The sequence below is a fragment of the Cervus canadensis genome, chromosome 17, assembly GCF_019320065.1.
Source record: "Cervus canadensis isolate Bull #8, Minnesota chromosome 17, ASM1932006v1, whole genome shotgun sequence".
Classification (NCBI taxonomy): Eukaryota; Metazoa; Chordata; class Mammalia; order Artiodactyla; family Cervidae; genus Cervus; species Cervus canadensis.
The window spans coordinates 53324877-53352049 of NC_057402.1; the positions used below are offsets into that span (position 1 = coordinate 53324877).

Consider the following 27173-nt stretch of genomic DNA (forward strand, 5'->3'; position numbering starts at 1 on the left):
ACAAAGTGCTGTTTTTAAACACTCTTATCATACATTTACTCTGTAAGTTTTCTAGAGTTGAAATTAAGAAACTGTCACTGACATTTTAGCTTTTAAACTTGGCTCTTTGGGTGAAATGCCTCAAGACTAATAGCAGAGGCGGAGCATTCTTGAAGATTGTGGCTTTCACAGTCTGGCTTGGTAGGCAGAGCGGGGCTCCTGCTCCGAAGTGCTGTCTGGAGGTTGCCCAGTTCTGTGCTGGAGGCTTTTAAACAGATAGATACATCAAGTGTCAGATATTCAATCCATGGCAGCTCTTATTAATATGAAAATCCCATTTGCAAAGGGCTTTTTCTACCCCATTGAATTGGCCCAGTAAAGTAATCCTGTTGAAAACAAAGACCTGTCTCCAGAAGCCCAGGAGGAGCTGCATGTTATTTGCATAGATTTGCATATCAATTCATAGCTGGTGGAACTACTCATTAAGGGCTGGATTATCTCGGGCTACTGAAATCCTAGGAGGCAAATATTTTTCAACTAATCAATTCAGTAGATTAGAAGTCTCCTCTCTTTCCCCACTACGAACCTCTCACCTCCAAAAAACAATAGTAGGTCTTCATCCAAACCCAAGTTTTCCATGGAAATTCTATGGGGGTCGGGAGCTGGATGGCCACTGGATGAGGATTCTGAAGGAAGGAAGCAAGAAACACACCCCAGGCCAGGAGTCAGTTCAGATCCAAAGTTAGCATCCCTCTCTGAGATGCAGAGTCTGCAAAGGAACCTAGACCAAGAGCAGGAGCCCCAGGCTTCTCCACACCATTTCTTTTCTCTGGTCCCCCTCTCAACTGCCTTCTCTGATTCCCCTCTGCCTGCATCCAAAATTCCTTTAGTTCCACCCTTCCTCTCCCTCACATCCTTCCCCTCATCTTCAGCATCCCCCTCTGGCCTCAAGAATTAAGGAGGGGAGGCTTAGTTGTCTACCTTCTTTCCTCTGAAAGAGTTATTGAAAGATAGCATCTGTGGCTAATTTAGGATAGAAATTTAATTCTTATTGGTTCACATCTTATTTGACATAGAAATTTTTGATTCAGTAATTACTCATGAATAAAAAGTAAAATTAGGAATATAATAGATATTACTTTCAAGAAGTATGTGAAGAGCCTGATTTGAAGAGCCGACTCATTGGAAAAGAGCCTGATGCTAGGAAACATTAAAGGCAGGAGGAGAAGGGGCTACAGAGGATGAGATGGTTGGATGGCATCACCAACTCAATGGACATGAGTTTGAGCAAACTCTGGGAGTTGGTGATGGACAGGGAAGCCTGGCGTGCTGCAGTTCATAGGGTTGCAAAGAGTCGAACACGACTTAGCAGCAACTGAACAAAAACAACTTTCGAGAAAATAACTAATGCTAATCATGAATATTAAAATCTAAGTGGCTGGGATCATATTGAATCTGCACAGCAAATCACAAGATATTGGACATCTTGACACTATTGCCTGGCACTATACTGCACAGAATAATCAAGAAATGTCATCTATTTGTCTGGGTTGCCAAGTATTGCATAAAAAACTACTGTATTGGACTTCCCTGGTGGTCCAGTGGTTAAGAACCTGCCTGCCAGTGCAGGGGACATAGGTTCAATCCCTGGTCCAGGAAGATCCCCCATGCAAAGGAGCAACTAAGCCTACAATGCCACAACTACTAAAGGCCACACACTTAGAGCCTATGCTCCACAAAAGAAGCCACTGCAATGAGAAGCCCGAACACCACCACAAAGACCTGGTGAAGCCAAATAAATAACTACCCCATGACTTAACTGGCATAAAATGAGCATTCTGCTTGCACCAGATTCTGTGAGTTGGGAACTCAAGAGAGGGCTCTGCTGGTGGCTTTTCTGCTCCATACAGCATCTCCAAGGATCATCCACTCAGCTGAATTCAGCTGGGTCTGAACTGGAGGGGAGTTTTCAAGGCTTCACTCCTCTGCGTTTTTTCATGTGGTCCCCCTCTTTTCACACAGTTAGCTTGGGCTTCCCCACAGCGTGGTGGTCTCAAGGCATTCAGACTTTTCACAGTTTGATTCAAACGGCAGCATTCTGAATGAGGCTTCAAAAGAAAGCATTCCAACAGTGAAGGCAGGAGCCGCCAATCTCTGAAGGCCTCGTCTCAGAAGTTACACAGCGCCACTTTCATTGCTTTCAGTTGGTCAGAATGAGTCCCAAAGCCAGCACGGATTCAAAGAGCAGGGAATAAAAAAAAATTAAAAAAAAAAAAGAGCAGGGAAAAAATAGACTCTACCTGTTGATGGGAGAGCAGCAAAGAATGCGCATCCATCTTTTTAATCCATCTCACTGTTACTTGGCACTGTTACTTGTCCACATCTATGTTCAAACTGTGTGACTATCTTCTAAACCTTTTTCCATGGCCCTGGGAGTTCTCTCAAACCAGAGATCACAGGCCTTTCTGAAACACTGACTTAAACATGTCATCCTCTCTCTCTCTCTAAAATTCCTCTAGGATCCCACTGACTTGGGGAGAGAAAAACCTTTCATAAATTGCTATGCTCTACAGACAAACAAGCGGGCTTCCATCTACCTGCCAATGCAGGGGAGGTGGGTTCGATCCCCGGGTGGAGAAGATCCCCTGGAGAAGGAAAGAGCGACCCACGCCATTATTTGTAGTTGTTCTTCAGTAGCTCGGTCAGGTCCAACTCTACAACGCCACAGACTGTAGCCCACCAGGCTCCTCTATCCATGGGATTTCTCAGGCAAGAATACTGGAGTGGGTTGCCATTTCCTTCTTCAGGGTGTCTTCCCAACACAGGGATCAAAGTTGAGTCTCCTGCTTGGCAGGTGGATTCTTTACCACTGAGCCCCCCGGGGTATTCTTGCCTGGAAAACCCCATGGACAGAGAAGCCTGGCGTGCTTCAGTCCATGGAGTTGCAGAGTCAGATACAACTTAGTGAGTAAAGAGCAACAGCGGCCTCGCACACACATGCACACCTATTTCCTCCCACAGACAACTCTCACACAAGCAAGCACGCAATACACACAGTCAATCACATACATGCTGGTGACTGCCGACCGCCCAGAAGGACCATCAGGAGAGCGTGGGCATCACACAGCCATCACCTTTTCCTCACCGCAGTCACAGACAGCCTCCCCAGCCTGACCAACCCCAGGAGGGTCTCAGAAGGGGGAGGCCAGGGCAGATACCTGCACGGTTTTGGTGTCTGAGTTCAAGTGGTTCAAGACTGAGCAGAGGGACTTCCCTGATGGTCCAGTGGCTAAGACTCTGCACTCCCAATGCAGGGGGCCTGGGTTCGATCCCTAGTCAGGGAGCTAGAACCCACATGCTGCAACTAAAGATCCTGCATGCTGCAACTAAGAAAAAAGAAAAATGCCACATGCTGTAACAAAGATCAAAAGTCCTGGGTCCATCCTGCAACAAAAAGTTGGTGCAGCTAAATAAGTAAACAAATAACTAATAAAAATGTTTTTTAAAAAAAAGACTGGGCAGAGTTCATGAAGTTACAGTTTAGGACTGGTGGCCTTAGGAAGGCAAGGGCCCTAGAGCAAGTGTCTGTTAATAAACAGCTGTTTGGTTAGCGGTTGTTTTGCCCAGCTGAGCAGCCAATTGTTCTGAGACTGGGGCTATGTGCCCCAGTGCACAAGCGCTTATTTGAATAAACTGGTTTTCAGGAACTTCCAAAGCAAACAGTGATATATTGAAAGGTTTACAGTGTTTTCTTCCTGGGTAAGAACTTTCTGGAATACACAGCCGTCTTGTTGACACAGCTGATTTCTGTCTTTCATCCTGAGCGCTCACCCACGTGCATCTCAGGCCCGAGCACACAGTCGGATGCTGAGTGGTCCTGCTCTTCTTCTAGCTTTGCATTTTCACATCCTCATGCTCTTTCCTAGCAAAGTTTATTTTCTCTCTTCATAAGTGTCATGTGTGCTCATCACCGGAAAGTTTGAAAAGAAAAAACGGCTAGAAGAAGTCATAGTGTACACACAGGGGTTAATGGTCAGAGATGCAGCTGTATCAGTGTCCTAGGGCTGCCCGTAACAAATTGCATGACCTGGGGGACTTAAACGTATTCTCTCACAGTTCTGGAAGCCAAAAGTCTGAAATCAAGGTGTTGGCAGAGTTCTAAGAGAATTTGTTCTATGCTTCTCTTGCAGCTTCCGGTGGATCCCAGAAACCCTTGGCAGTCCTTGGGTGGGGCTGTGTTAACTCCAGTCTCTGCCTCCACAAAAGCCTGGCCTTTTCTCCGTGTGTCTCTGTGTATATTTTCTCCTCTTGTTACAACACCAATCCCTGGATTTATGCCCCATCTTAAATCCATGATAATCTAATCTCAAGATCCTTAACTCAGTTACATTTGAAAAAAACTCTTAGTATATCCAAGTAAAGTGGACAATATTCCAAGGTTCCGATGGACATGAGTTTTGGGAGGCCACTATTCATCCACTCTATGGGTATAAGAGACCTAAATTTTCACCTATCTTATCAGGAAGCCCACAGATAATGTCTAAAATCAATAAACCAAGAAATGGCGACCTAAGCATGCTATTGTGATGAGGGGTGGGAAGAATTAAAGGCTTGAACAGTGTTCCTAAGGAGAGGAGGGAGAAGTTGGAAGGGGGATCACTCTTTTTCACACTTTTGTTTCCCAGTACTTCTTTTTTTTTTTTTTTGGCTGGGCTGGGTCTTGTTGCCGGGACGGCTCGGTAGCTGTGGGGCACAGGCTCAGCTGCTCTGCAGCCCGTGAGATCTTCCTGGACCGGGATTGAAACCGTGGCTCCTGCACTAGCAGGCGGACCTCCTGCTTTAGCCAGCAGACCTCCAGGGAAGTCCTTTCCAGTGCTTCTTGACCCTAAATGATCAAATTACTTTTTTTGGGAAAACCCAAAACTAAGAAGAAAATGTGCTTTTTCACCCATGTGCTTTTTCTTCCTCATGCTTTTCCACACTTACCCAGAAAAAAAATTTTTTTATTTCCAAATGAATGAAAATTCTTTTTACCCTGTGGTATTACTATAATAATTATAGTTAGCATGTTGGTATATATATAGCCTCTCCAAATTTTCTAGGTTGCTCAGATTATGCAATAGTGAAACCAGGTTAGTTCCACCTCACTTCATAATTAAACATATCTCCATATGACCTTTGTATTTAAATGAACATTATTTTTATGGATATGCAAAATCCATTATTTACTTCAAATTAGTCCCTATTTTTTCACATTATTAATAACAGTGAAATATATATATCTTTGAGCAGTTTTTTTGTTGTATTCAGATGACTTCCTTGAAATATATTCCAATTTCTAGAAACTTCTATTACAGGGGCATGGCTGTTTTGACAATTTTGGATATATTAGCCAAAGTATTAATACATTTTAGGGGATAAAGAGTTAACACTGTGTCCTATAACAGCTCACATAAAATACTGGTCTTTCTTCTCACCTTCTCTTCTCAGTGAAAGCCTGTATCCTAGGATTTTAATTAATTTATTTATTTTTAATTGAAGGATAATGGCCTTCCGGTGCTGTGTTGGTGTCTACCAAACACCAACATGAATCAGTCACAGACTCACCCATGTCCTCCACCTGAACGCCCTGTATTATAGGGTATCGAGTCGCTGGTCTGCTGCCCCCCGTTTTACCTACAGGCCCAAAGTAGATGACTCTGATATTACCCTCAGGGCTTGCTAAAAAGTAAACAAACTGTCCCTCAATGCTCACCTCCAGCCGGCCAATAGAGGGAGAAAACCAAAGTCCTTTTGACTGATTCCCAGCCATTTTTTGGTTTTGGTTTCCTTCTGTTCAATTTTTTGGCCACTTTTTTACTTTCTGTCATTACAAGATGCTCCAGGATCATCTTATAATCTCCCTACTGCAATCCTAAAGTCAATGTCATTTCCAAGGGACCCTTCAGTTCAGTTAAGTTCAGTCGCTCAGTTGTGTCCGACTCTTTGCAACCCCATGAACCACAGCACGCCAGGCCTCCCTGTCCATCACCAATTCCCGGAGTCCACCCAAACCCATGTCCATCGAGTCGGTGATGCTATCCAACCGTCTCATCCTCTGTGGTCCCCTTCTCCTTCTGCCCTCAATCCCTCCCAGCATCAGGGTCTTTCCAAATGAGTCAGCTCTTCGCAACGGGTGGCCAAAGTATTGGAATTTCAGCTTTGTGTTCAATGAATACCCAGGACTGATCTCCCTTAGGATGGACTGGTTGGATCTCCTCGCAGTCCAAGGGACTCTCAAGAGTCTTCTCCAACACCACAGTTCAAAAGCATCAATTCTTTGGTGCTCAGCTTTCTTTATAGTCCAAGTCTCACATCCATACATGACCACTGGAAAAACCATAGCCCTGACTAGACAGACCTTTGTTGGCAAAGTAATGTCTCTGCTTTTTAATATGCTGTCTAGGTTGGTCGTAACTTTCCTTCCAAGGAATAAGCATCTTTTAATTTCATGGCTGCAATCACCATCTGCAGTGATTTTGGAGCCCAGAAAAATAAAGTCAGCCACTGTTTCCACTCTTTCCCCATTTATTTGCCCTAGTCGCTTTTACTGGGGAGTGGAATTTAGAAACTAAGATGCAGGCTTTGAGGGTGCTCTTTGTTACTGGGGTGTCACTCCTCCGGGCCCTCTCAGCAGAAAGAGCTAGGAAATATGTGTATCCATGCCACCTTTTGTCATTAAACCAGTTTATGGGGTTTTTTGATTTCCACTGCCAAACTCTGGGTGCTGAGGAAAACATCAGAGCTAGAACCATCCTGAATTATCTCTATGCAAGAAAGCAATTTGCTAGGGAAAAAAAGGAACTCCAACAATTTTTTGTTGCATGTGCTACTGGGGTAGGTTTGCTAGATAAAATACAAGTCCCCCAGTTGAAGTGGCATTTTGGATAAATGACAAATACATTTTTAGTGTAAGCATGTCCCCTGCCAAGATTCTTTATCTGAAATTCCAATGTGCCTGGAGTCTTGTATTTTTATCGGTCAATTCTGGCAACTGCACAGTGGGGGCAAAAGTTGAAGTGGGGGTTATAAGAACTTGGCTAGAGGAAGCATTAGCACATCAGAGGAGAACAAAGACCAACCTCTGTACCTGATCCCAACAGAGCCTGTCATATAAAGGGCGTCATCAGCCAAGAAAAATCTATAAACCACACCAAGGTCAATAAACTTGGTACACGTAGGTGTCCTTCAAAAGGCAGCTCAAATGTCACATCCTCTTTGAAGTTTCTTTAACTCTGCCCCATGCCAAACAAACTGTGACTTGGCTGTGCTCTCCAAAGCCCCACGCCCATGGCCCTATAGAGGCCTGAGCAATCTAAAGAAGAGGCAGGCATTGTTCTTGGACCATCCAGGTGGTTGCTCTGCACATCTCTGAGCTCGCTATGTACACAGGTCTCACTCTGTCCATCTCCGCAGAAGCAGTGTCTACCATAGCTCCAGAAAGTCTGCAGAGGCCCTATCAACATTTCCTCAATGAGCAAGTGAACAAATGAACGATCGCTCCCATTTTAGAGATGGAGGAAACAAGACCCAGATTAATTCAAGTCCACACTTAAATTTTTAAGTTTTGTGTGTGTGTGTGTGCATTTCTATTTTAATGAGTCCACTATGAACAAGAATGATAAATGATGCTTCAGAAGCTGAAGTGGAGGACCCTGACTATTCTGCTGGGCATAGACGTCCGCTATGAAGGACACGGCCCCGCCCTTCCTAGCCTGGGGCCAGCATGGCATGGAAAGTGGCAGGCCAACGGCTGCCTTTTGGACTGAAGTCAAGAGCTTCACGTTTCATTCCGACTCTGACCTTGGACAAATCACTTTGCCTCGGTTTTCTCCTCTGCAAACTGCCAGGAATGATCTAAACTAAGTAATCTCTGCAGTGCTTTGAGCTGGTTTCTCTGTCCATTCATCAACTAGGATTTGTTGAGCCCCTTCTGTGGTACCCTTCGTGAAGGAAAGTTACATGGCTCAAAATAGCCTGGAGTTAAAACTCCCCTCCAGGTCCTCCCCACTATTCTAGGCAAAACAAAGAACTCTCTCACCCGAAGAAAAAAATGGACATTAAGGCTGATTACACCCAGCTCCCAGCCGGTCCAGCCTCTGGCTGATCTCCAGAATTCCTTGCCCCAGCCGTTTAACTACTCCGAACAACCTTGGAGAACAGGCCCCCTTAAGACAGTAGCTTTCCACACACATGCCTGTATATACGTACTCTTTTCTTGGGTTAGGGCAGCACCTCGCTAATCTGACTGCTGCCCCTTCTCGCCTCATTAAAGGTGATCTGTTCCTGTAAAGTGGCAGTCTCCTTTTTCTGAACCTCGCCTTCTCTAACTCCCTTACCCTCCCCTTCTGAGGGTACAAATTGAAATGCAATCGCTGTCCTCAGGGAGCTGGAGAGACAGAGAAGTGAAACTAACTGGGCTGAGTATGGTTGGTACCGTGGTATTAAAAGCAGTGCCCTCCACTTACCTGGCGTGCACACTCACCAAGTGCCAGCCACAGCGCCAATTCCCACTGTCGCCTTGTGACTTGGTGTCATTTTAATCCCCATGTAGGGAGGCAGCATGACTCGCTCAAGATCACTTAGCTAGCCATGCTAGAGCTGCCACTGAAACTCAGGTTTGTCTGACTCAGAAAACCAGCACTAACAACCAGGCGGCTATGCTGCTTCCCTGGTAGCGATACATGAAAAACAACAGAAGGGGAACTTCCCTGGGGGTCCAATGGTTAAGAATCCTCCTCCAATGCAGGGGACATGCATTCAATCCCTGGTTGGAGAGCCAAGATCACACACAGGCAACTAAGCCCACACATCACAACTAGAAAAAGTCCACACAGCAGCAAAGACCCAGCACAGCCAAAAAAAAAAAAAATAACAACAACAGAAAGTGCAAAGTAGGGCATAGGGAAAGCTTCTTACGGCCTTTCTAACTATGACACAACATCCAGGAACCATTAAATAATAATTTAAACAATTCAGTTCAGTCGCTCAGTTGTGTCTGACTCTTTGCAACCCCATGGACTGCAGCACACCACCAGGCTTCCCTGTGCATCACCAACTCCCGGAGCTTACTCAAACTCATGTCCATCGAGTCAGTGATGCCACCCAACCACCTCATCTCATCTTCTGTCATCCCCTTCTCCTCCTGCCTTCAATCTTTCCCAGCATCAGGGTCTTTTCCAAGGAGTCAGCTCTTCGCATCAGGTGGCCAAATTAATGGAGCTTCAGTTTCAGTATCAGTCCTTCCAATGAACATTCAGGACTGATTTCCTTTAGGATTGACTGGTTTGATCTCCTTGTAGCCCAAGGGACTCTCAAGAGTCTTCTCCAACACCACAGTTCAAAAGCATCAATTCTTAGGCACTCAGCTTTCAACTCTCACACCCATACATGACTACTGGAAAAACCATAGCTTCGACTAGACAAACCTTTGTCGGCAAAGCAATGTCTCTGCTTTTTAATAGGCTGTCTAGGTTTGTCATAGCTTTTCTTCCAAGGAGCAAGTGTCTTTTAATTTCATAGCTGCAGTCACCATCTGCAGTGATTTTGGAGCCCAAGAAAATAAAGTCTGTCACTGTTTCCATTGTTTCCCCATCTATTTGTCTTGAAGTGATGAATTTAAATAATAATAGGTATCATATATAGAATTTACTATAAAAAAAAAAGAATAAAGAATTTACTATGTTATAATGAGAGTATTGTTAAGGACACTTTAAATATATTAAGCATTTACTCTTCACAGAAACTGGTTGAATAGTATTTGGCACATCCATATAATGAAATACTTTGCCCTCTAAAAAGAGTGAGGAAGCACTTTACAGATTGAGATGAGACCATTTCAAGATATGTAAAAAGATTAAAAAGCCATACAAGGTTGTTACTACAATTCCCATTTCAAAGAGGAGGGAGACAAAGCACAAAGAAGCAAGCGTCCGAAGCCACACTGCCTATTTATGAATAGACAGCTCACTAAAAGTAAATACATACAAGAAAAATGCAGATTGTAACCCTACCAAGATACCACTTCTCACAGACCAATTTGGCAGAAACCCAAAAGTTTGACAAGGCACTCCATGAGGCTGTGAGAAACGGCTTCACACCCTTTACTGAGGGGATGCAAATCAGCTCAGGATCTACGGATGACACTTTAAAATGACAAACCTATACACCTGGCAAAGTTACATCTAGAAATTATTCTCCAGATAACTCACACATGCAAAATGGCATTAAGTTAAGGCCCATCTTTGTGATGGTAAAGTCTTGAAAACAGCCTTAACGCCCATCAACAGAAGCTACTTTTATACATTTGGCACATTCATATAATGGAATACTTTGTACTTTAAAAAGATTGAGGAAGCATTCTACAGATTGACATGAGACGACATCAAGATTCATGAAGGAAAAAAGCAAGGTGCAGAACAGTGTGTGTGATACATTATTCTTTCGTGTATATTATATATTCTTTTGTGTAAAAATAAAAGGGAAAGGAATAGTTCTTGTATTGACTTGTACACACATTAAAAAATATCTCTGGGGCAAGACAGGAAAAAGGTAGATGGAGAGCCACTATGAGAAAGAGAGCTTCCTTTATACCTTTTGCATTTTTGAGGCTTAAACCACATATTTGCTCTACGTGTTTTTAAATTTTTTTATATAATTTTAATTTCTTTATTTTTGGCTGTGCTGGGTCTTCATGGCAGCCTGGGCGCTTTCTCTAGGTGTGGGAGAGTGGGGGCTACTCTCTAATTGTGCTGCATGGACTTATTGTGGTGGCCTCTCTTGTTGCGGAGCACAGACAGGCCCTAGGTTTGAGGGCTTCAGTAGTTGTGATGTGTGGGCTCAGTAGCTTTGGCTCCCAGGCTCTAGAGCACAGGCTCAGTAGTTGTGGAGATGGGCTTAGTTGTTCTGCGGTATGTGGGATCTTCCTGGACCAGGGATCGAACCTATGTCGCCTACACCGGCAGGCAGATTCTTTACCACTGAACCACCAGGGAAGCCCTTATTTTTTTTTAATTAAACAAAGACTATTTAAATGAAAAAAGAAAGGCCGTTCAGAGAAGGAGTCATTTTAGAACTCTCTGGCTCCAAGATGACAACTCAATGGTCCTGCAATGAGATAGACTCTTCACGAACCCATCAGGGCTAAAAACAAAATAAAAGGATATTAAAAGATCCCCGTGGGTGCAGCGAGATTCTTTCATTCTAAACCACTCATACAGTTCCCATTGCCTTTCCCCATTGTGCTCCTGAGGCTCATTCAAAGCTAAGACTCAGGCGCCACTGACATCTGGTAACATAGGTAACTGGGCAACCAGGCTTCCCTCGTGGTTGTCATGGCAACGGTGATGTTCCTACAGTTGGGTTTTCATTGTGAGGTAATTATCAGGCCTTGTGGTGGGCTCCTCCACATTTGCTGCTATTTCCATCAATGACGGTTATGAATGAGCTTAAATGAGATGCAGTTTCAATCGAACTGTTAAGAGATGCTGTGAATTGAGTCAGATTTACACATCCTTCCATCAAGGCGGGCAAACCTTTTGAATTGTTTGATTAGTACAGTTCAGAGACGGGGAGCCACTTGCACAGCAGCCGTCAAGCCACCAGATGGCCAGAGACCCACCATGTTCCAATCCAAGAAGCGCAGTCCTTTCTCTTCCCTCCTTTCCTCCCCCATCCACCGCAAGTCAAAGGAGCAGATCCAGCAGGCTCTCCGTTTCAACAGAACTTTGTTAAACCCATGCATGCATGCTCAGTCACTCAGTCATGTCCAACTCTTTGCGACCCCATGGACTGTAGCCCACCAGCCTCCTCTGTCCATGGGATTTCCCAGGCAAGTATACCAGCATGGATTGCCATTTCCTCCTCCAGGGGATCTTCCTGATCCAGGGATAGAACCCACGTCTCTTGCATTGGCAGGCAGATTCTTTACCACTCAGCCACCTGGGAAGCCTTGCTAAATCCATAGCCCTATATAATCAGCCCCACTTTACACTGGAAAAAAATCTCAAGTTCTTGCTGTGCAGAGTGGCTCCCCTGGAAAGTGATGGACCCATGGTCATCACCACATCTCAGCTCCTTCCACTTTAGCTACCTCACTCAGGGGCTGGGGTGACAATTTTGTGTTTGAAACGTGAAACCGAGTTTCACAAAGTTCGTGTGTCTTAGTGGAAAGAACAGGCACTTCTGCATCTACAGGCTAAATATCAGTAGGAAGTGGCTTGGTCCTGGCTGCCAAAGATCCCGCTTGTCTCTGACAAGCTCCCAGTGACTCTTAACCCCATAGAGACCTATAACCCCTGATTTGAGTGGATACATTACACTCCCTGTTGACTGAAAACAACTGCACAACCTAAAATTTGAGAACTATGCTTTATTTGGTGGACTTAGTGGGGACTTAATTCTGGGATGCTTACAGCATCTGAGGGACTATTCCAAAGAGGTAAGGGAGGAGCCAGAATATATAGGAGCTTTTGCAAAACAAACGAACAAACAAATGGGGCTTCCCTTCTCAGTGGTAAAGAATCCACCTGCTGATGTAAGACACACGAGTTCGATCCCTGATCTGCAAAGACCCCACATGCCTCAGAGCAACTAAGCCCACGTGCCACAACTACTGAGCCCACACACCCTAGAGTCTGTGCTCTGAAACGAGAAGCCACCGCAATGAGAAGCCCATGCATCGCTACTACAGAGCAGCCCCCACTCACCGCAAATAGAGAAAAGCCTTCACAGCAATGAGACCCAGCACAGTCAAAAATAAATTTTAAAAAAATTTTTTTAATGAACAAACAAAAAACTCAGGTAGTCAAACATCAAAGATTACTGCTAATTAAAGAAAAATCTCAAGTTAATGAATTTAGCACTTTATGGATGGGAAGATGCAAGAGTTTGGGCTTAGTGAAATTATTCCTCTGATACACAACTTAGCTATCTAGGGCCATATTCTGTTTTTCTCCATCCTGAATCCCCTCAGGGTGCTCCATTGAGGCAGCTGCAGTGGCTGATGGTTTGATGGCAACAGCTTCCTCTGTTTACTAATGTGACAGGCGCCATTCTCTGTCCACATCACTAACATTCAAACACATCACCATCTCTTCCTGCACTGTATCATTTGGTTCCTATGCTATATGTACCCTCTTAGAAGTGAATCCATTCTTACTGCCTGTCATTGAAATACAGTTAAAGGAAGTGTTAGGGGAAACCACTGGCTGAAACTGCCCACCCCGGCACCACTATAACCATCTGCATGAGTTATTTTACCAGGAGGTCCTGATAATGAACATGGAACTAACAAGCCACCACCAATGGGAAGAATTTGGGAAAGGTCAAAAGGAGACAGGAGACGCCAGTCCATATGTCCTACCAGCCTCCCAGAATCCTTCTCATTGGAAACCAACCTTCTCGATCCATGTACCGCCAGGAAGGACCCAGAGTTAGGATGATGGGACAGAGACAACCCGGGAATGAATCCCATCACCATAAAATCCAAGACTCTGAGCCACGTGGCAGAGCAGTCCTCCTGGGTTCCCTCACCCTACTGCTCGCCACCTGGGTGCCCCTTCCCAATAAAGTTTCTTGCTTTGTCAGCAAGTGTGTCTCCTCGGACAATTCGTTTCTGAGTGTTAGACAAGAGCCCACTCTCGGGCCCTGGAAGCGGTCCCCCTTCCTGCAACAGAAAGCAGCAGGAGAGAGGCAGTCTTGGTGTTTTTCGTCTGCGTGTTTTTAGCTGTGCGACACGGCATGTGGGATCTTAGTTCCCCGGCCAGGAATCGAACCTAGGTCAGAGGAAAGACTGGAAGATGGGCCTGCCTTGTTCGGGCATTGATGAGACAGTGATACAGACGATGGCAATTAATGCAAATAGGTACTTAAGTCAAGAACAAACATTCATCTTGCAGGCTAGGCCTATCCTTTACCCCAATCCGGAGACCATGGCCCCTTTGGGCCCAGGCTATCAAATTCATCTCAAAGCAGCTCTCCTTGCTGCTTCAGATTGCTTTAAAGGAGCAGTCGCTCAGAAACCTGCATTAAACAGCTACTGAGCAAAGCTGAGCGCCGAAAAATTGATGCTTTTGAACTGTGGTTTTGGAGAAGACTCTTGAGAGTCCCTTGGACTGCAAGGAGATCCAATCAGTCCATCCTGAGGGAGATCAGTCCTGGGTGTTCACTGAACACAAAGCTGAAACTCCAATACTTTGGCCACCTCATGCGAAGAGTTAACTCATTGGAAAAGACCCTAATGCTGGCAGGGATTGGGGGCAGGAGCAGAAGGGGACGACAGAGGATGAGATGGCTGGATGGCATCACCAACTCGATGGGCATGAGTTTGAGTAAACTCCCGGAGTTGGTGATGGACAGGGAGGCCTGGTGTGCTGTGATTCATGGGGTTGCAAAGAGTCGGACACGACTGAGCTACTGAACTGAACTGACAGAGGGGGGCTTCCCTGGTGGCTCTGTGGTTAAAGAATCTGCCGGCCAATGCAGGAGACACAGGTCTGATCCCTAATCCAGGAAGATCCCACAAGCCTCGGGGCATCTAGGCCCGTCCACCACAGCTCCTGAGCCTGTGCTATGGAGCCGGGCAACCACAACTACTGAAGCCCGTGTGCCCCACGGCCTGCACTCCACAAGAGATTCCACCACAATGAGAAGCCCACACCCACAACTAAGAAAATCCCACACGGCAACGAAGACCCAGCACAGCCAAAAATAAATAAAAGGGTAAAGTCTTTTTAAAAATGAAATAAAGAACAGCTACTGAGAGGCACAGGGTCGAAAGCTGAGGCTTTGTCCTTAAATTCATCTGGATGGAACTTTTTCAGGTCAATCACATAGATCTGATCACTATACCATTGCTAAGATTCAGTTACGATAAAGTTCCTGAGGTGGTCAAAGAATTAGATCCAAGGTTAATCTTTCCTGAGAATCAAGAGAATTGACTAACCAAGTTTAATTCAATTTGGGTCTTTCTTACAGACTTAATAATTTTTTGTAAGCATAAAGCATCTTTCATCATGTGAGACCTACAGGGAACTAAGCACTTGTCCCTCTGGACAAGGTTATTTGCTTTCTTTTCAACATTCTTATTTAATACCTGGTACAAAATGCAAAAGATATACACAAGCACCTAGAGAAAGGGACATCGTCGAGTTCCGCCTCCCAGAGGCGGCCTTGGCACTGGGGGAAGCCGTGGGTCTCTGCACATGCCCTGCTTCTGTTTTGTCTGGGTCATACACCAAAAGCAAAGCGGTCTGTACAGCTTTCATTACCTTAATATTCTATCGTGGTGGCTGTTCCCAGTCAGTACAGATGGAGAGACCCACTGTTTACCACGGCCACGCGGCATTCCACTGTAAAGTTATTTTAAATCACTGAACCCCTACACATAGACAATTAGATGGTTTCCAACCTTTTGCTATTGCAAACAATGCTGCAAATTAAGTCTCTGTACAAAAGTCCATTCTCTGGGGACTTCCCTGGTGGTCCAGTGGCTAAGACTCCAAGCTCCCAACGCAGGGGGCCCAGGTTCAATCCCTGGTCAGGGATCTAGATCCCACATGCCGCAACTGAGAGGTCACATACAGCAACTAAAACCTGGTACAGTCAAAGAAATAAATAAAATTAATATTTTCTTTTAAAAAATCCATTCTCTGTATGAAAAGATAAACAAGATAAGGTATATACATATAGTGGAATATTGTGTGTGCTTAGTCGCTCAGTCATGTCCAACTCTTTGCAACCCCATGGACTGTAGTCCGCCAGGCTCCTCTGTCCATGGGATTTTCCAGGCAAGAATACCAGAGCAGGTTGCCATTTCCTTCTCCAGGGGATCTTCCAGACACAGGTCTCCTGCATTGCAGGTGGATTCTTTACTATCTGAGCCACCAGGGAAGCCTTTGAATGCACTTAACCTAACACATGCTAAAAAATAGTTGAGATGGTAAATTTTATATTTTACCACAATTTTTAAAAGTCCATTTTGTGTATTCTTATGTATTCATTCACGCATTTGTCCAATCTTTCCATAAACCTCTGTGTGCCAGAATCGCACACAGTTATGTAAGACTTATCCTTGAGCCAAAAAAGACAAAAAGGAATTAAACAGGCAAAGACATGATAGGAGGACATTCTAGGCAGAAAGTTCAGGATGTCAGAAATCAAAAACCTGCACTGGTGAAGAGAATGGAGAGACAAGCCAGACATAATGATCTCAGGTACCATGCTGAAAAGAGGAGGTTTTATTCTGTAAGAATAAGTAAATATTCTGAAAGGTTTATGCAGATCATCAACCTAACCTGTGTATTATGAGGGCTCTGGCTTCTGTGTGGAGACTGGGCTTGAGGGAGCCAGGCAGGAGGCCAGACCCAGAGGAGATGGGGCACACAACCTGGGGAAGAGGTAATGACAGAGGACGTCCCTGCTGGTCCAGAGGCTGAGAATCCGCCTTCCAGTGCAGGGGACTCGGGTCTGATCCCTGGTCGGGGAACTAAGACCCCACAAGCCTCAGACCAACTAGACCCGTGCGTCGCAATGAAGACCCAGTGCAGCCAAAAATTAGTTAATTAATTAAATATTCAACTCTTAAAAAAAAAGGGAAAGAAATGATGACAGCCTCCACCAAAGGTCTTAAATGCACACATCAACAGGGGGCAGACACAGACATTTCCAGAACAGCCACGTGAGCCAACACCATTGGACCAGAGGACCTCCCGAGGCCACCAGTGTGAGATCCTCACCTGGCCACAGCAGAGGTTATCAACGAAGGACTCCGGGGTATCAGGGGAGCCAGCTCAGGCTCACTGACCGCTGCCGGGTCTGAGCCACGGAGACCGAAGCTGGAAGGGAATCCCTCTGTCCTGCTTCCCTCCAAAGGGGGGGCAGGGGCGTAGCAGTGAAGCCTGGGGAATCCTGACCTGTCCAAAGACAGAAAGCAGGAAACAGCAGTAAATCAGGGTGTAAGTCACCCCTCTAGTGGGCTTCCCTGGTGGCGCAGCAGTAAAGAATCTGTCTGCCAATGCAGGACACGTGGGTTCGATCTGTCAGTCGGGAAGCTCCCCTGGAGAAGGAAATGGCAACCCACTCCAGTATTCTTGCCTGGAGAATCCCATGGACAGAGGAGCCTGGCGGGCTACAGTCCATGGGGTCACAAAGAGTTGGATACCACTGAGCAACTAAACAACGATAACACACTGCTCTGGTTGTCAAAGGGCGGTCCCTGGAGCGGCCACATCAGCATTCCCTGGGAGCTGGTTAGACACGCAAATTCTCAAGCCCACAGGAATTAGATATTAGGGCCGGGGCCCCAGTGAGCGAGGTGATACTGATGCAAGTTCAAGCTTAAAACTTTATCCCTATAACGTAATTCACCACAGTGTCTTTTAAACAGCACATTTCTTGCTCCCCACCCAACTTGCTGATTAAAGTTAACACCCTGGCTCCTCTTTTTCCCATTTCTTTCTTAAACTGTAATATTGGGGTATAGCTGCTTTACAACGCCGTGTTAGTTTCACATGTGCAGCAAAGTGATTCAGTTACACATACTCACAAATCCATTCTTTTTTACTTTATTTTTTTGGCCACGCCAATCAGTACTTGGGGGGATCCTAGCTTCCCGTGCTGCGTGGCGTGTGGGATCTTAGTTCCCAGACCATGGATCAAACCCACATCACCTGCACTGGAAGTCTTAACCATTGAACCACCAGCGAAGTCCCCATCCGCTCTTTTTTCAGTGCTTTTCCCATGGAGGCCTTTACAGACTACTGAGTAGAATTCCCTGTGCTATACCACAGATCATTTTTAGTTATTACTTTGGTTCCTTTGGGCTTCCTTGTGGCTCAGCTGGGAAAGAATCCACCAGCAGTGTGGGAGACCTGGGTTTGATCCCTGGGTTGGGAAGATCCCCTAGAGAAGGGAAACACTACTCACTCCAGTATTCTGGCCTGGAGAATTCCATGGACAGTATGGCCCGTCCATGGGGTCACAAAGAGTCAGACACGACTGAGCGACTTTCGCTTTCTTTGGCTTCTTTACTAACTTCTTTGGCTCCTCTGTAAATGCACGATTTACTCAATAGATAGAAAGAAAATGTTATCAAATTTACCCACTCTTCCAAATTTATTTGCATAAACTTGTCAAGAACATAAAGCAAAGAACTACTGTTTTATACACTTCACATATGTTCTATCTTGTTTCAAAAAAACATTTGAGGTAGATCTGTTTACCACAGACCTCAAAGGCAGTTTATGAAGATGTAAAAAAAGAAACTTACTCCATAAAAGACTTGAAACTTTGTAGAGACTTGATGGCCATAGTCGCCTAGGCCACAAAGTCAAAAAGCCTAGGAAAGATATGTCAAGAAAGACCTGTGAACCATCCAGAAACACTGCACATCAAATTATCCCGGGGCCTTTAAAATCAAAGCCCTCACTGGTTGCAGCATAACCAGTTATTCACAGCGTTTGTCTATGAATTCAGACGTGTTATTAAACCACGGGAGCCCCCTAAAAGCTTCTCTGGCTACAAAATATACTTTCTGCCATTGAAGGGAGTTTTGTTCAATCCCTCTGCAACCTCTACAACGACTGTAGTTTTCCTATGCGTATGTTACATGTAATAAATAGCAGAAACACAGAAGCAGTGGGACAAGTGGGAAAACACAGCCTCTCTACCCTGCTGTTGAATTCCAAGTCTCCTCCTTAGCCTGAGACCTTGGGAAGGCAGCTTGCACGCCGTCTGCTGAGGAATCAGGTAGGCAGAGTCCTGAGTGCCTACGACAATACGGGAAACAAGGCAAATTCTCAACTAGAATCTATTATTCATGTTTTGACTCCCTTCGGGAGCACTGTTGACAGGCCTCTCTCGAGGGCAATCAAGACAGAGAACCGGCGGACGGCACAGGAACTTCAGTGACCGCTAGATGGCAATAACGGTGCTAAGTAATTGGTTACCAACGTTGGTCCTCAGAACCCAGCACTACTTCCGACACTCGGTGTTGACTCATTCATTCTTTCGACAAGTGTGTGTTCAGCGCCTGCTCTGTGCCTGGCACCACAGGTAGGATACAGGGATCGATGGAGGAAGACATCAACCCTGTCTAGGGACCTGATGGTCTTAAGTGAGGATACAGGCAGAGCATCACATCAAAATAAAATAGCAGAACTATTACACCCAGTCAGTGCTGTGAGAGTGTGCTGGGGAAGAACCAGCCGGTGGGGTGGGGAAAGCGTCCCTAAGAAAGGGGTGAGGAAAAGACAGAGGAGCCGAGATCCCAGGAAGAACAGCAGCTGGTAGGTGAGGGGTGGGAAGGCAGCGCTCAGGCGGAGGGATGGGCCTGTCAACAACTCCTAATGAGCAGGACGGCTGTTAGGCCACTTGGCTGTTAGCCCAAAGTGCAGGGCGGCAGGATGGGAGCTGCCCATCCCGGAGGGACCAGCGGGAGGCAGGCCATGCAGGGCCTTGTTCTTTGGGGGGATGGGGGTCTAGATGCAAAGAGCAGCAGGAACCCGCTGATGGGTTTTAAAGCCCAGTAGGGGAGACAGCTGGGTGACCACACTAGATCTGCACTTGACAAGGGGACTCAGCAGGTAAAGAATCTGCCTGAAATGCAGGAGACCCGGGGTTCAATCCCTGGGTCAGGAAGATCTCCTGGAGAAGGAAATGGCAACCCACTCCAGTATTCTTGCCGGGAAAATCCCATGGATAGAGGAGCCTGGCGGGCTACAGTCCACGGGGTCGCAAAGAGTCGGACATTATTGAGCGACTGAGCGCACACATGTCAGATTTGCATTTTGACAAGGGAACTGGGTCTGCCCTGGGGACCCAGCTGAAGGAGGAGCCAAGTGGACGCCAGGGGGCAGTTTGGGAACTACCACTGCAATCCAGGGAAGAAGGATTTGTCTTGGATCAGGGTAGGGACATGGAGATGAAGGGATAGGATTGGGAGGTAGGGAAAGGACCAGAACTCAGAGGCTAGGGTTCATGCAGGAAAGGAGGGTGCCAGAGATGCCCACCCAGTCTGGCTCAGACAGGCCAGCAGGTGGAAGGGAAAATGAAGGGAGAAGGGGTCTCAAATGGTGGCTGGGGAGCAGAGAAAGTCCCGAGTTCACTCTTAGACATGCTGACTTTGAGGGGGTTTTGAGCTATCCAAGTGAAAATTCCAGAAGGCAAAGGAAAGTTCGAGTCTAGAGTTCAAACACAGACTTGAGTGAGTTGGTTGGGCTGGGATGAGACCAGCCCACCAGGGCATGGAGACAGGAAAAGAAGGCCACCCGGATGAGGCCAACAGCGTGGGCACAGAAATCCAGCAACTGAACATGGAAAGATGGATATGCTGAAGGAGGCACTAGAAATCTAAGAGACTGGAATAGAAATAGGGAAATGTCAAGAGAATCAAAACAGAAAAATAGGACTTTCCTGGTGGTCCTGTGAATAAGACTCCATGTTCCCAATGCAGGGGGCATGGGTTCCATCCCTGCTCAGGGAACTAAGATCCCACATGCCGTGCGGTGTGGCAAAAATAATCAATAAATTAAAATTACAACAGGGTTGCCCTGTGGAATAAACCATATGCAAAGTACCAGCACCCAGTTCTGCTGTTTGTTTAGTGGAATCTGGCCCTTCCTTCTCACTTATAGTCCCACTTGCCCTTCCACCCTAGGGGACAAAGCTTGCCTGACAGTGCAGTTTTCTTTTCAGATTTGCTGTAAGACGGACTTTGCTGGTTGGTTTGTTTCATTTTGAAACATCTGAAAATTGCTGATGACTAGTTGAAAGTTTTGCACAATTCTTGGATTTAAGGATATGACAGCTGAAAGGACTTCCCTTCCTAAGCCACAAGAATGCTGGGGGGTATGGGAAGGGGGGATAAATGGGAGGAAGACAGAGGTCTCCTGCCAAGTGCACATCCATCCCACACTGCTCTGGTCAAGCTCTTGAGGTTCCAGGGTTCCTTCCTCCAGGTTACCCAGGGCAGGGAGGGGGTGCCTGGCAGCTCGGTTGAGAAGTAGCCCGCCCTAGTTTGAAGGTGCAGGCTCCCATTTGTCTTTCCTACCTCATCTGTTTCGCCCCTCTTCCATTGTTCCACGTTCCAGCTGCGTTAACCTACAGGCAGTTCCCAGCTGGACTCCGCTCTCTCTCCTTCGGTCATATTTTTGCCCTTGACCATGCAGTAGCTCACATCTGGAATGTCCCTCCCAGCGTTGCCCTAGCAATCCTGCTTTTCCACTCACCAGCTGGGTGCAATTAAATAAGCTGCTTCACCTTCTAAGACTCCCTTTTCTAAGGGCATATTAATATCTTCCTCCTAGAGCTGGAGGATTAGGAGAGATGACATAGAGAGAGGGCACTTAGCACCAAGAAACGGCTCGACAAATATTTATTATTATGTGACACTTAAGAGACTCTATTGAAATGATCCTATTCCTGCATCTTTCCCTTGCTAGACTGTAGGCTCCCTGAGGACAGGCGATGCGTCTATTCATCCTCTTTGTATCTCTAATGTCTATCATAACATCTGGTACATAGCAGATGGATGGACGTGCAAATGTGCAAGAATCATAGGAAGGTTTATTTCCTTTTTGTTTCAAAATACAGCTTCCTACGGCCCAGACGTACTGTGGAAGGGGTCCTGATTTGTACACAGCAGGGACAGTCAAGGGATGAACTTCTGCATGGATCTTTGCTAAATCATATGTAAAGTGCTCCTTCAAAACCAGTCTTCTACTCTGTATTAGTTTCCTACGGCTGTGGTGACAATTTACCACAAACGGGGGCGGGGCGGGGGGGTGGGGGGGTAGGCGTTTAAAACAACAGAAATCTGTTCTCTCACAGCTACAGAGGCTAGAACTTCAAAATTCAAGTGTTGGCAGAGCCGGGCTCTTTCTGAAGAGTCAAAAGGAAAATCTAACACGGACATCAAGAACAGACCTGTGGACACAGTGGGGGAAGAGGGTGAGACGAACCGAGAGAGCAGTATTGATTTGTTACTGTACGTAAGATAGATAGCCAGTGGGAATTTGCTCAAATCCTGTGCTCTGTGACAGCCTAGAGGGGTGGGATGGGCTGGGAGGGAGGTTCAAGAGGGAGGGGACATAGGAACATTCTGAGGTATGGCAGAAATCAACACAATGTTGTCAAGTAACTATCCTCCAATCAAAAGTAAATAATTCTTTAAAAAAAGGAAAATCTGTCCCACTCCTTTCTCTCTGCTTCTGGGGGAGATTAAATCTTCCCCTACTCCCTGTCTCAGATCCTTAACTTAATCACATCTGCAAAGCCTTTTATTGTTTTAAACAAGACAAAGTAACAGTCACAGATTCCAAGGATCAGGATGTCTTCTGAGGGAAGCCGTCATTCAGCCTCCCACACACCCACACACCATCAGCATAGACAGAAGCAAAATTTTAAGTTTAGAATCCCATCTGATTCTAATGTAGATGTGAAAACCACTGAGATGAGCACTTATTATTGGTTTGTTGAATGAATGAACAAATGGCTTCCTCTATTGTAGAAAATCCCCTCTTCCATCCACCTCCTTCCCTAACTGACTTTAGATATAGCCCTCCAGGCAGAGACCCTCCTATCTATAACACTCCACTTCCAAAAAGGTCTAAACACACAGTTTTTGGAGTACTCAACTCCAGAAACACAGACACTCCCATCAGGAAGACTATGCCCACCCCACCCCACCCCACCCCACCCCACCACCCCCCCGCCGGCGCCCTTTTGTTCGATGCAAGTTCCCTTTTGTTAAGGATGCAAGCTTCCTCAGAAGGGTCAGGCGCCTGCCCAGACCGCTCAGTTTCTCCTTTGTCCCAGGAAATAACTTCTGCAATACTGGACTGACCCAGAAAAACTCGTGATCCACCCTTTATTTCCAGCTTGGTTTAAGAGACTACAGCTGTTGAACACTGGCCCCAAGACCACTAAGGGACTGCTGAGTCCAGGCACCCTGTAACCCTGGGCAACCTGAGGGGGGCTAGGTGCTCCCTCTGGGCTTCTCCCAGCAGCCATGGTGGGGTGACGGCCTTTGGTGTGCTGATACGTGTTTGCAGATCTCCAGCAAAAGCCTTGGATTTGTAGTGCCCACCTATTTCTGGGGAATAAATCATGGCATTGTCACCAGATTCACCTGCTAACATGATGTCACTGATAGTGCGCCTTCATCCCCACCGGCCGATCCCAGAATGTCACTACAGCTCCCAGCCATGGGTTTAAGGGAAACTGCAGTCTCTGGGAGAAAAGCTGCAAGCCTAGGAGCTGGACAATGTAGCTTTAAGAGAATCACTGCACACACACCCATGCCCTCCTCCAGGGGCTCTTCCCCACCCAGGGATCGAACCTGTGTCTCTTAGGTCTCCTGCATTGTCAGGCAGGATCTAACACCACCTGGGAAGCCCTTACAGAATCACCACAGAGAGCCAATCTCCTAATTTCAGGGACCAACTGCCACTGCTAGGAACAAGTGTCTACTCACACATCTTTACAAGCCCTTCCAACAATAAAATTCTAGGCACAGAACAGTTCTAGGCACCTGGCTTTCCAGGTGACACAGTGGTAAAAAATCTGCCTGCCAATGCAGGAGATGCAAGAGACACAGGTTCCATCCCTGGGTCAGGACGATCCCCTGGAGTAGGAAATGGCAACCCACTCCAGTACTGCTGCCTGGAGAATTCCATGGACAGAGGAGCCTGGCGGGCTACAGTCCACGGGGTTGCAAAGAGTCGGACGCAACTGAGCATGCGCGGAGGCACAGCTCAGACACTAACGTCTTCCTCCTCTGAACCGTCATCAAGCTGTATTTCTACCGCCTTTTTTCAAGTAGAAATGCAGACATAGAGGACAGACTTTGGACGCAGCCGGGGAAGGGGAGAGTGGGATCAACTGAGACAGCAGCACTGAAAAGGATACACTCCCTTGTGTAAAACAGATAGCTAGTGGGGGGTTCTGCAAAACGCAGGGAGCTCAAGCCCAGGTTTCGTGACTCCAGGTTTCGGAGTGGGATGCGGGGCGGGATGCGGGGCGGGATGCGGGGTGGAGGCTGAAGAGGGAGGGGCCATGCATATACTTCTGGCTGATTCGTGCTGCTGGATGGCAGAGACAAACACAACATTATAAACCAATTATCCTCCAATTTAAAAAAAAATTAGCAGAATAAATGACCAATCTTCCAACCCCAGGATGTTCTTCATATAGTTTAGATCCAGATTCACAAAAAAATAAAAAGCATTATTTATACATAATTAATTGTAAGTGGAACCTAACAGATATAAAATATACGGATAAAATTCTTCCCAGTGACAGGTCTTGGGAATAAGAGCACTTTGCCATTGCTACTAAAAGAGCTCCAATCTCTTGGCAATTGCCAATTAATGATATATCAATATTCCTCAGAGTCTAGGTACTACATTTATGGTCCGTTTTACCGTTATTGTATAGCTGTTATTAGTAATCAAAATATGAACAATTTCACGCATCAATGTGTCATGCATGTATGGACCAGAGTTACACGGGGTCATTTTTCAAAGGTTAAAAATAGAAACCAAATTTCTAACTAATACTTCATTATTAATAACATACCACCACCTCAAATTTATACAGAATTTTATGTTTAAAAGTGCATCAGGTGTAGTCAATAGATCACTGGAATTCAGTCATATCTGAATGCAGATACTGGTTTCCACTCTAATACTATTCTGAATACCAATTTTCCATTTAATTTTATTTGGAATAAGATATAGATTCATACTGACGAAATAAAATTCATACCTTAAAGCAAGACAAGAAAATTTAAATGTAAGTTTTTTTCTCTGCCACTTGGGCCTCCTCCCTCGAAGTGTATCAGTGTATGACATTCACTTGCATTAACCAAGACATCCTTAGCAGATAACATTCCTTCTTCATCTTATAAAAGGTCGTAATTCCCTATGAGATAACCATCTTTCTTAATCTGGGAAAGGGCCATACTGACCCACGACCCATGACTCACTTTGTACACATAGATTTAGAGTGTGCAAAAGGTCAATAATAACACGTCATTTGACAAATTACCCTTTTGCCTCAAAAACTTATGTAACTGTGCTCTGACCTCTAACAGATGGAAGAGTCCTCCCAGCTTTCTGAAAGTCTTCCAGGTCGTAACCCTCAGGTTGCCTCAAGTAAAATTTCCAGTTCTTTCTTACATCAACTACTGATTAATTTTTCATAAGCAATGTGGCAGACATTCAAAATTTACAAAGACTTACAGAAGAAGAAAAAAAAAAAACTCTTCCCAACTCAGTCCTGGCAAACCGCCTCCTTTCCTTGGACGTAAGGCACTAACAACAACTTCTTGATCTCCTCCTAGGGATATTTTATGCATACAAAGCACAAACAAATACAGTAGCACATGTAAGCTTATACCATTTTGCACAAATGTTAACATTTTACACACAAGGGAAGTTTGCTGGTTCAGTCTCCTGTAAAATGGCATGGGGAGGAATACATCACATAATTACGAAAATGCCTAAACCTAGTGCCTGGCACGGAGTTCGCACTAAAAAACACAGATTCTCTTTCCTTACCCTTAAAAAGGCTACGAGGTAAGGTATTTTTAGGGTGCCCCAGAATCACTAAGGGCTTGTTAATTACAGATCGTCACCAGCCCCCTCGGGGTTTCCAATTCAGCAGGTCTGGTAAACGCCTGGACATTTGCCTTTCTAGCTAAGCCCCAAGTTGCTGTAAATACTACTGTTCAGAGCCGTCTGACCATCTAAAGCCTTAGTGAGAACTAAGACGGCCCAGATTGCAACGCAGGTTCTGCCTCTGGACCAAATTACTCTCCCTGGGCTTCAACTCTCTATTTTCTTTTTAATCCAACAACTCTCATCTCAAAGGCTGTTGAGCAGGTTAAGACACAGCAGATGCAGGAGCCTTTGTCAAGGCAAACGCTTAAGAACCGTAACGTGAAAGCAACCTGGGGACGGGGGGAAGGTGGAGACAGCCAGGAGCACGCGAGTCGGGGCGCCCCATCCCGCACGTGGCTCCCCATCCCGCACGTGGCTCCCCATCCGGCGTCCGGGAACCCGCGGGGCGGTGCACGCGCTCGGGGCGGACCCCGCTGGGACACAGTGCGCCGGGGGCGGGCAGAAGCCGCATCGGAAAAACGAGGTGGGAGGTTCCCGTTTCAAAGTCCTGAAACACAGGACACCGCGTGCCAAAACCTCGTGGCTGCGGCCGCACGGGCTTACAGTTTAAACTGCGTGTAAAGATGCCCAGGTCCCACGCGGAAGCCCCTGGGACACCGGCCCGTCCCGGGCCGGGGGCATCGGGAGCCACGCCCCCGGGACGCGCCGCGGCGCACGTACTACGTGCGGCGGGCCGGGAAGGGAATGGCGAGGGCCGGACCGGGCGGGGCGGGGCGGCGCACGGCCGGCCGCCAGGGGGCAGCCGCGCGTCTGCGGGCCGCGGCCGGCTGGAACCGGTCTGGCCGGAAGTTGGGGCGGTGCCTCGGCTTCCGCTGGGAGAAAGTGCCACGTGGCCGGCAGGGAGAGAGGCAAACAACAAGATGGCGGCGGCGGGGGGCGGGGTCCGCCGGGGGCCCCTGAGGCCATGGGTCCCGCAAAGGGCGGCGTTCGCGGGGTGGGATGGGGGAAGTGATGCGAGGTCCCTTGATTCGAGCGTCTGAGGTCGCCCGACCAGACGCAGACGTAGACGGGGGCGTGGGCCCAGCGTACACCCTGCCCCAGCTCGACCAGGGTCACCGCCGCGCGTTCTCATGAGCCCGCCGGCCAGCTTCGTGCCCGTTTCCATTTGTCCCCGCGTTTGTCTCTCCCTGCCATCAGTGATGGCAGAAACGCCTTTCTCTGGGCATTTTCGTCCTTTGATTAAGTGCGGCACATCGAGCCAGGGAGTCCTAGTTGAATCAAAACGTGTTTCTCTTTGCTACCGTTTTCGGTTACCGTTTCCTTCCTTTGTTCAGAGGCTTAGCACTGCTTCCCTTCTGATGGAGGCAAAAAAAAAAAAAAAAACACCTGGATAATCTGGACTTTTAAGTAGCTTCCCGACCCTGTCCAATCGCGGTGGGAGTTTGACTTGTACACAGGAGCTGCTTTGGGATCTCCCAAAGCGTGTGGCAGAGTCCGAAATTCTGTTACTTTATATCTGCCACCTTGTGCGTG

The 27173-nt window shown here is 46.6% G+C and overlaps 1 protein-coding gene and 1 non-coding gene across 2 annotated transcripts; one reads left to right on the top strand and one right to left on the bottom strand.

Annotated features, from left to right (window-relative positions):
• Nucleotides 1–26805, bottom strand: LOC122454960 (translation initiation factor IF-2-like). The gene is made up of 4 exons (XM_043489605.1): nt 25970–26805; nt 16755–16931; nt 573–665; nt 1–244 (listed from the first exon to the last, which is right to left on the bottom strand). Exons 1-3 carry the CDS (start codon nt 26803–26805, stop codon nt 626–628), a joined length of 1053 nt encoding a protein of 350 aa, XP_043345540.1. The 3' UTR covers nt 1–244; nt 573–625.
• Nucleotides 3251–3323, top strand: TRNAG-CCC. The gene has a single exon. It is a non-coding gene; the product is annotated as a tRNA-Gly (tRNA).
• Nucleotides 26806–27173: the final 368 nt, after the last annotated feature.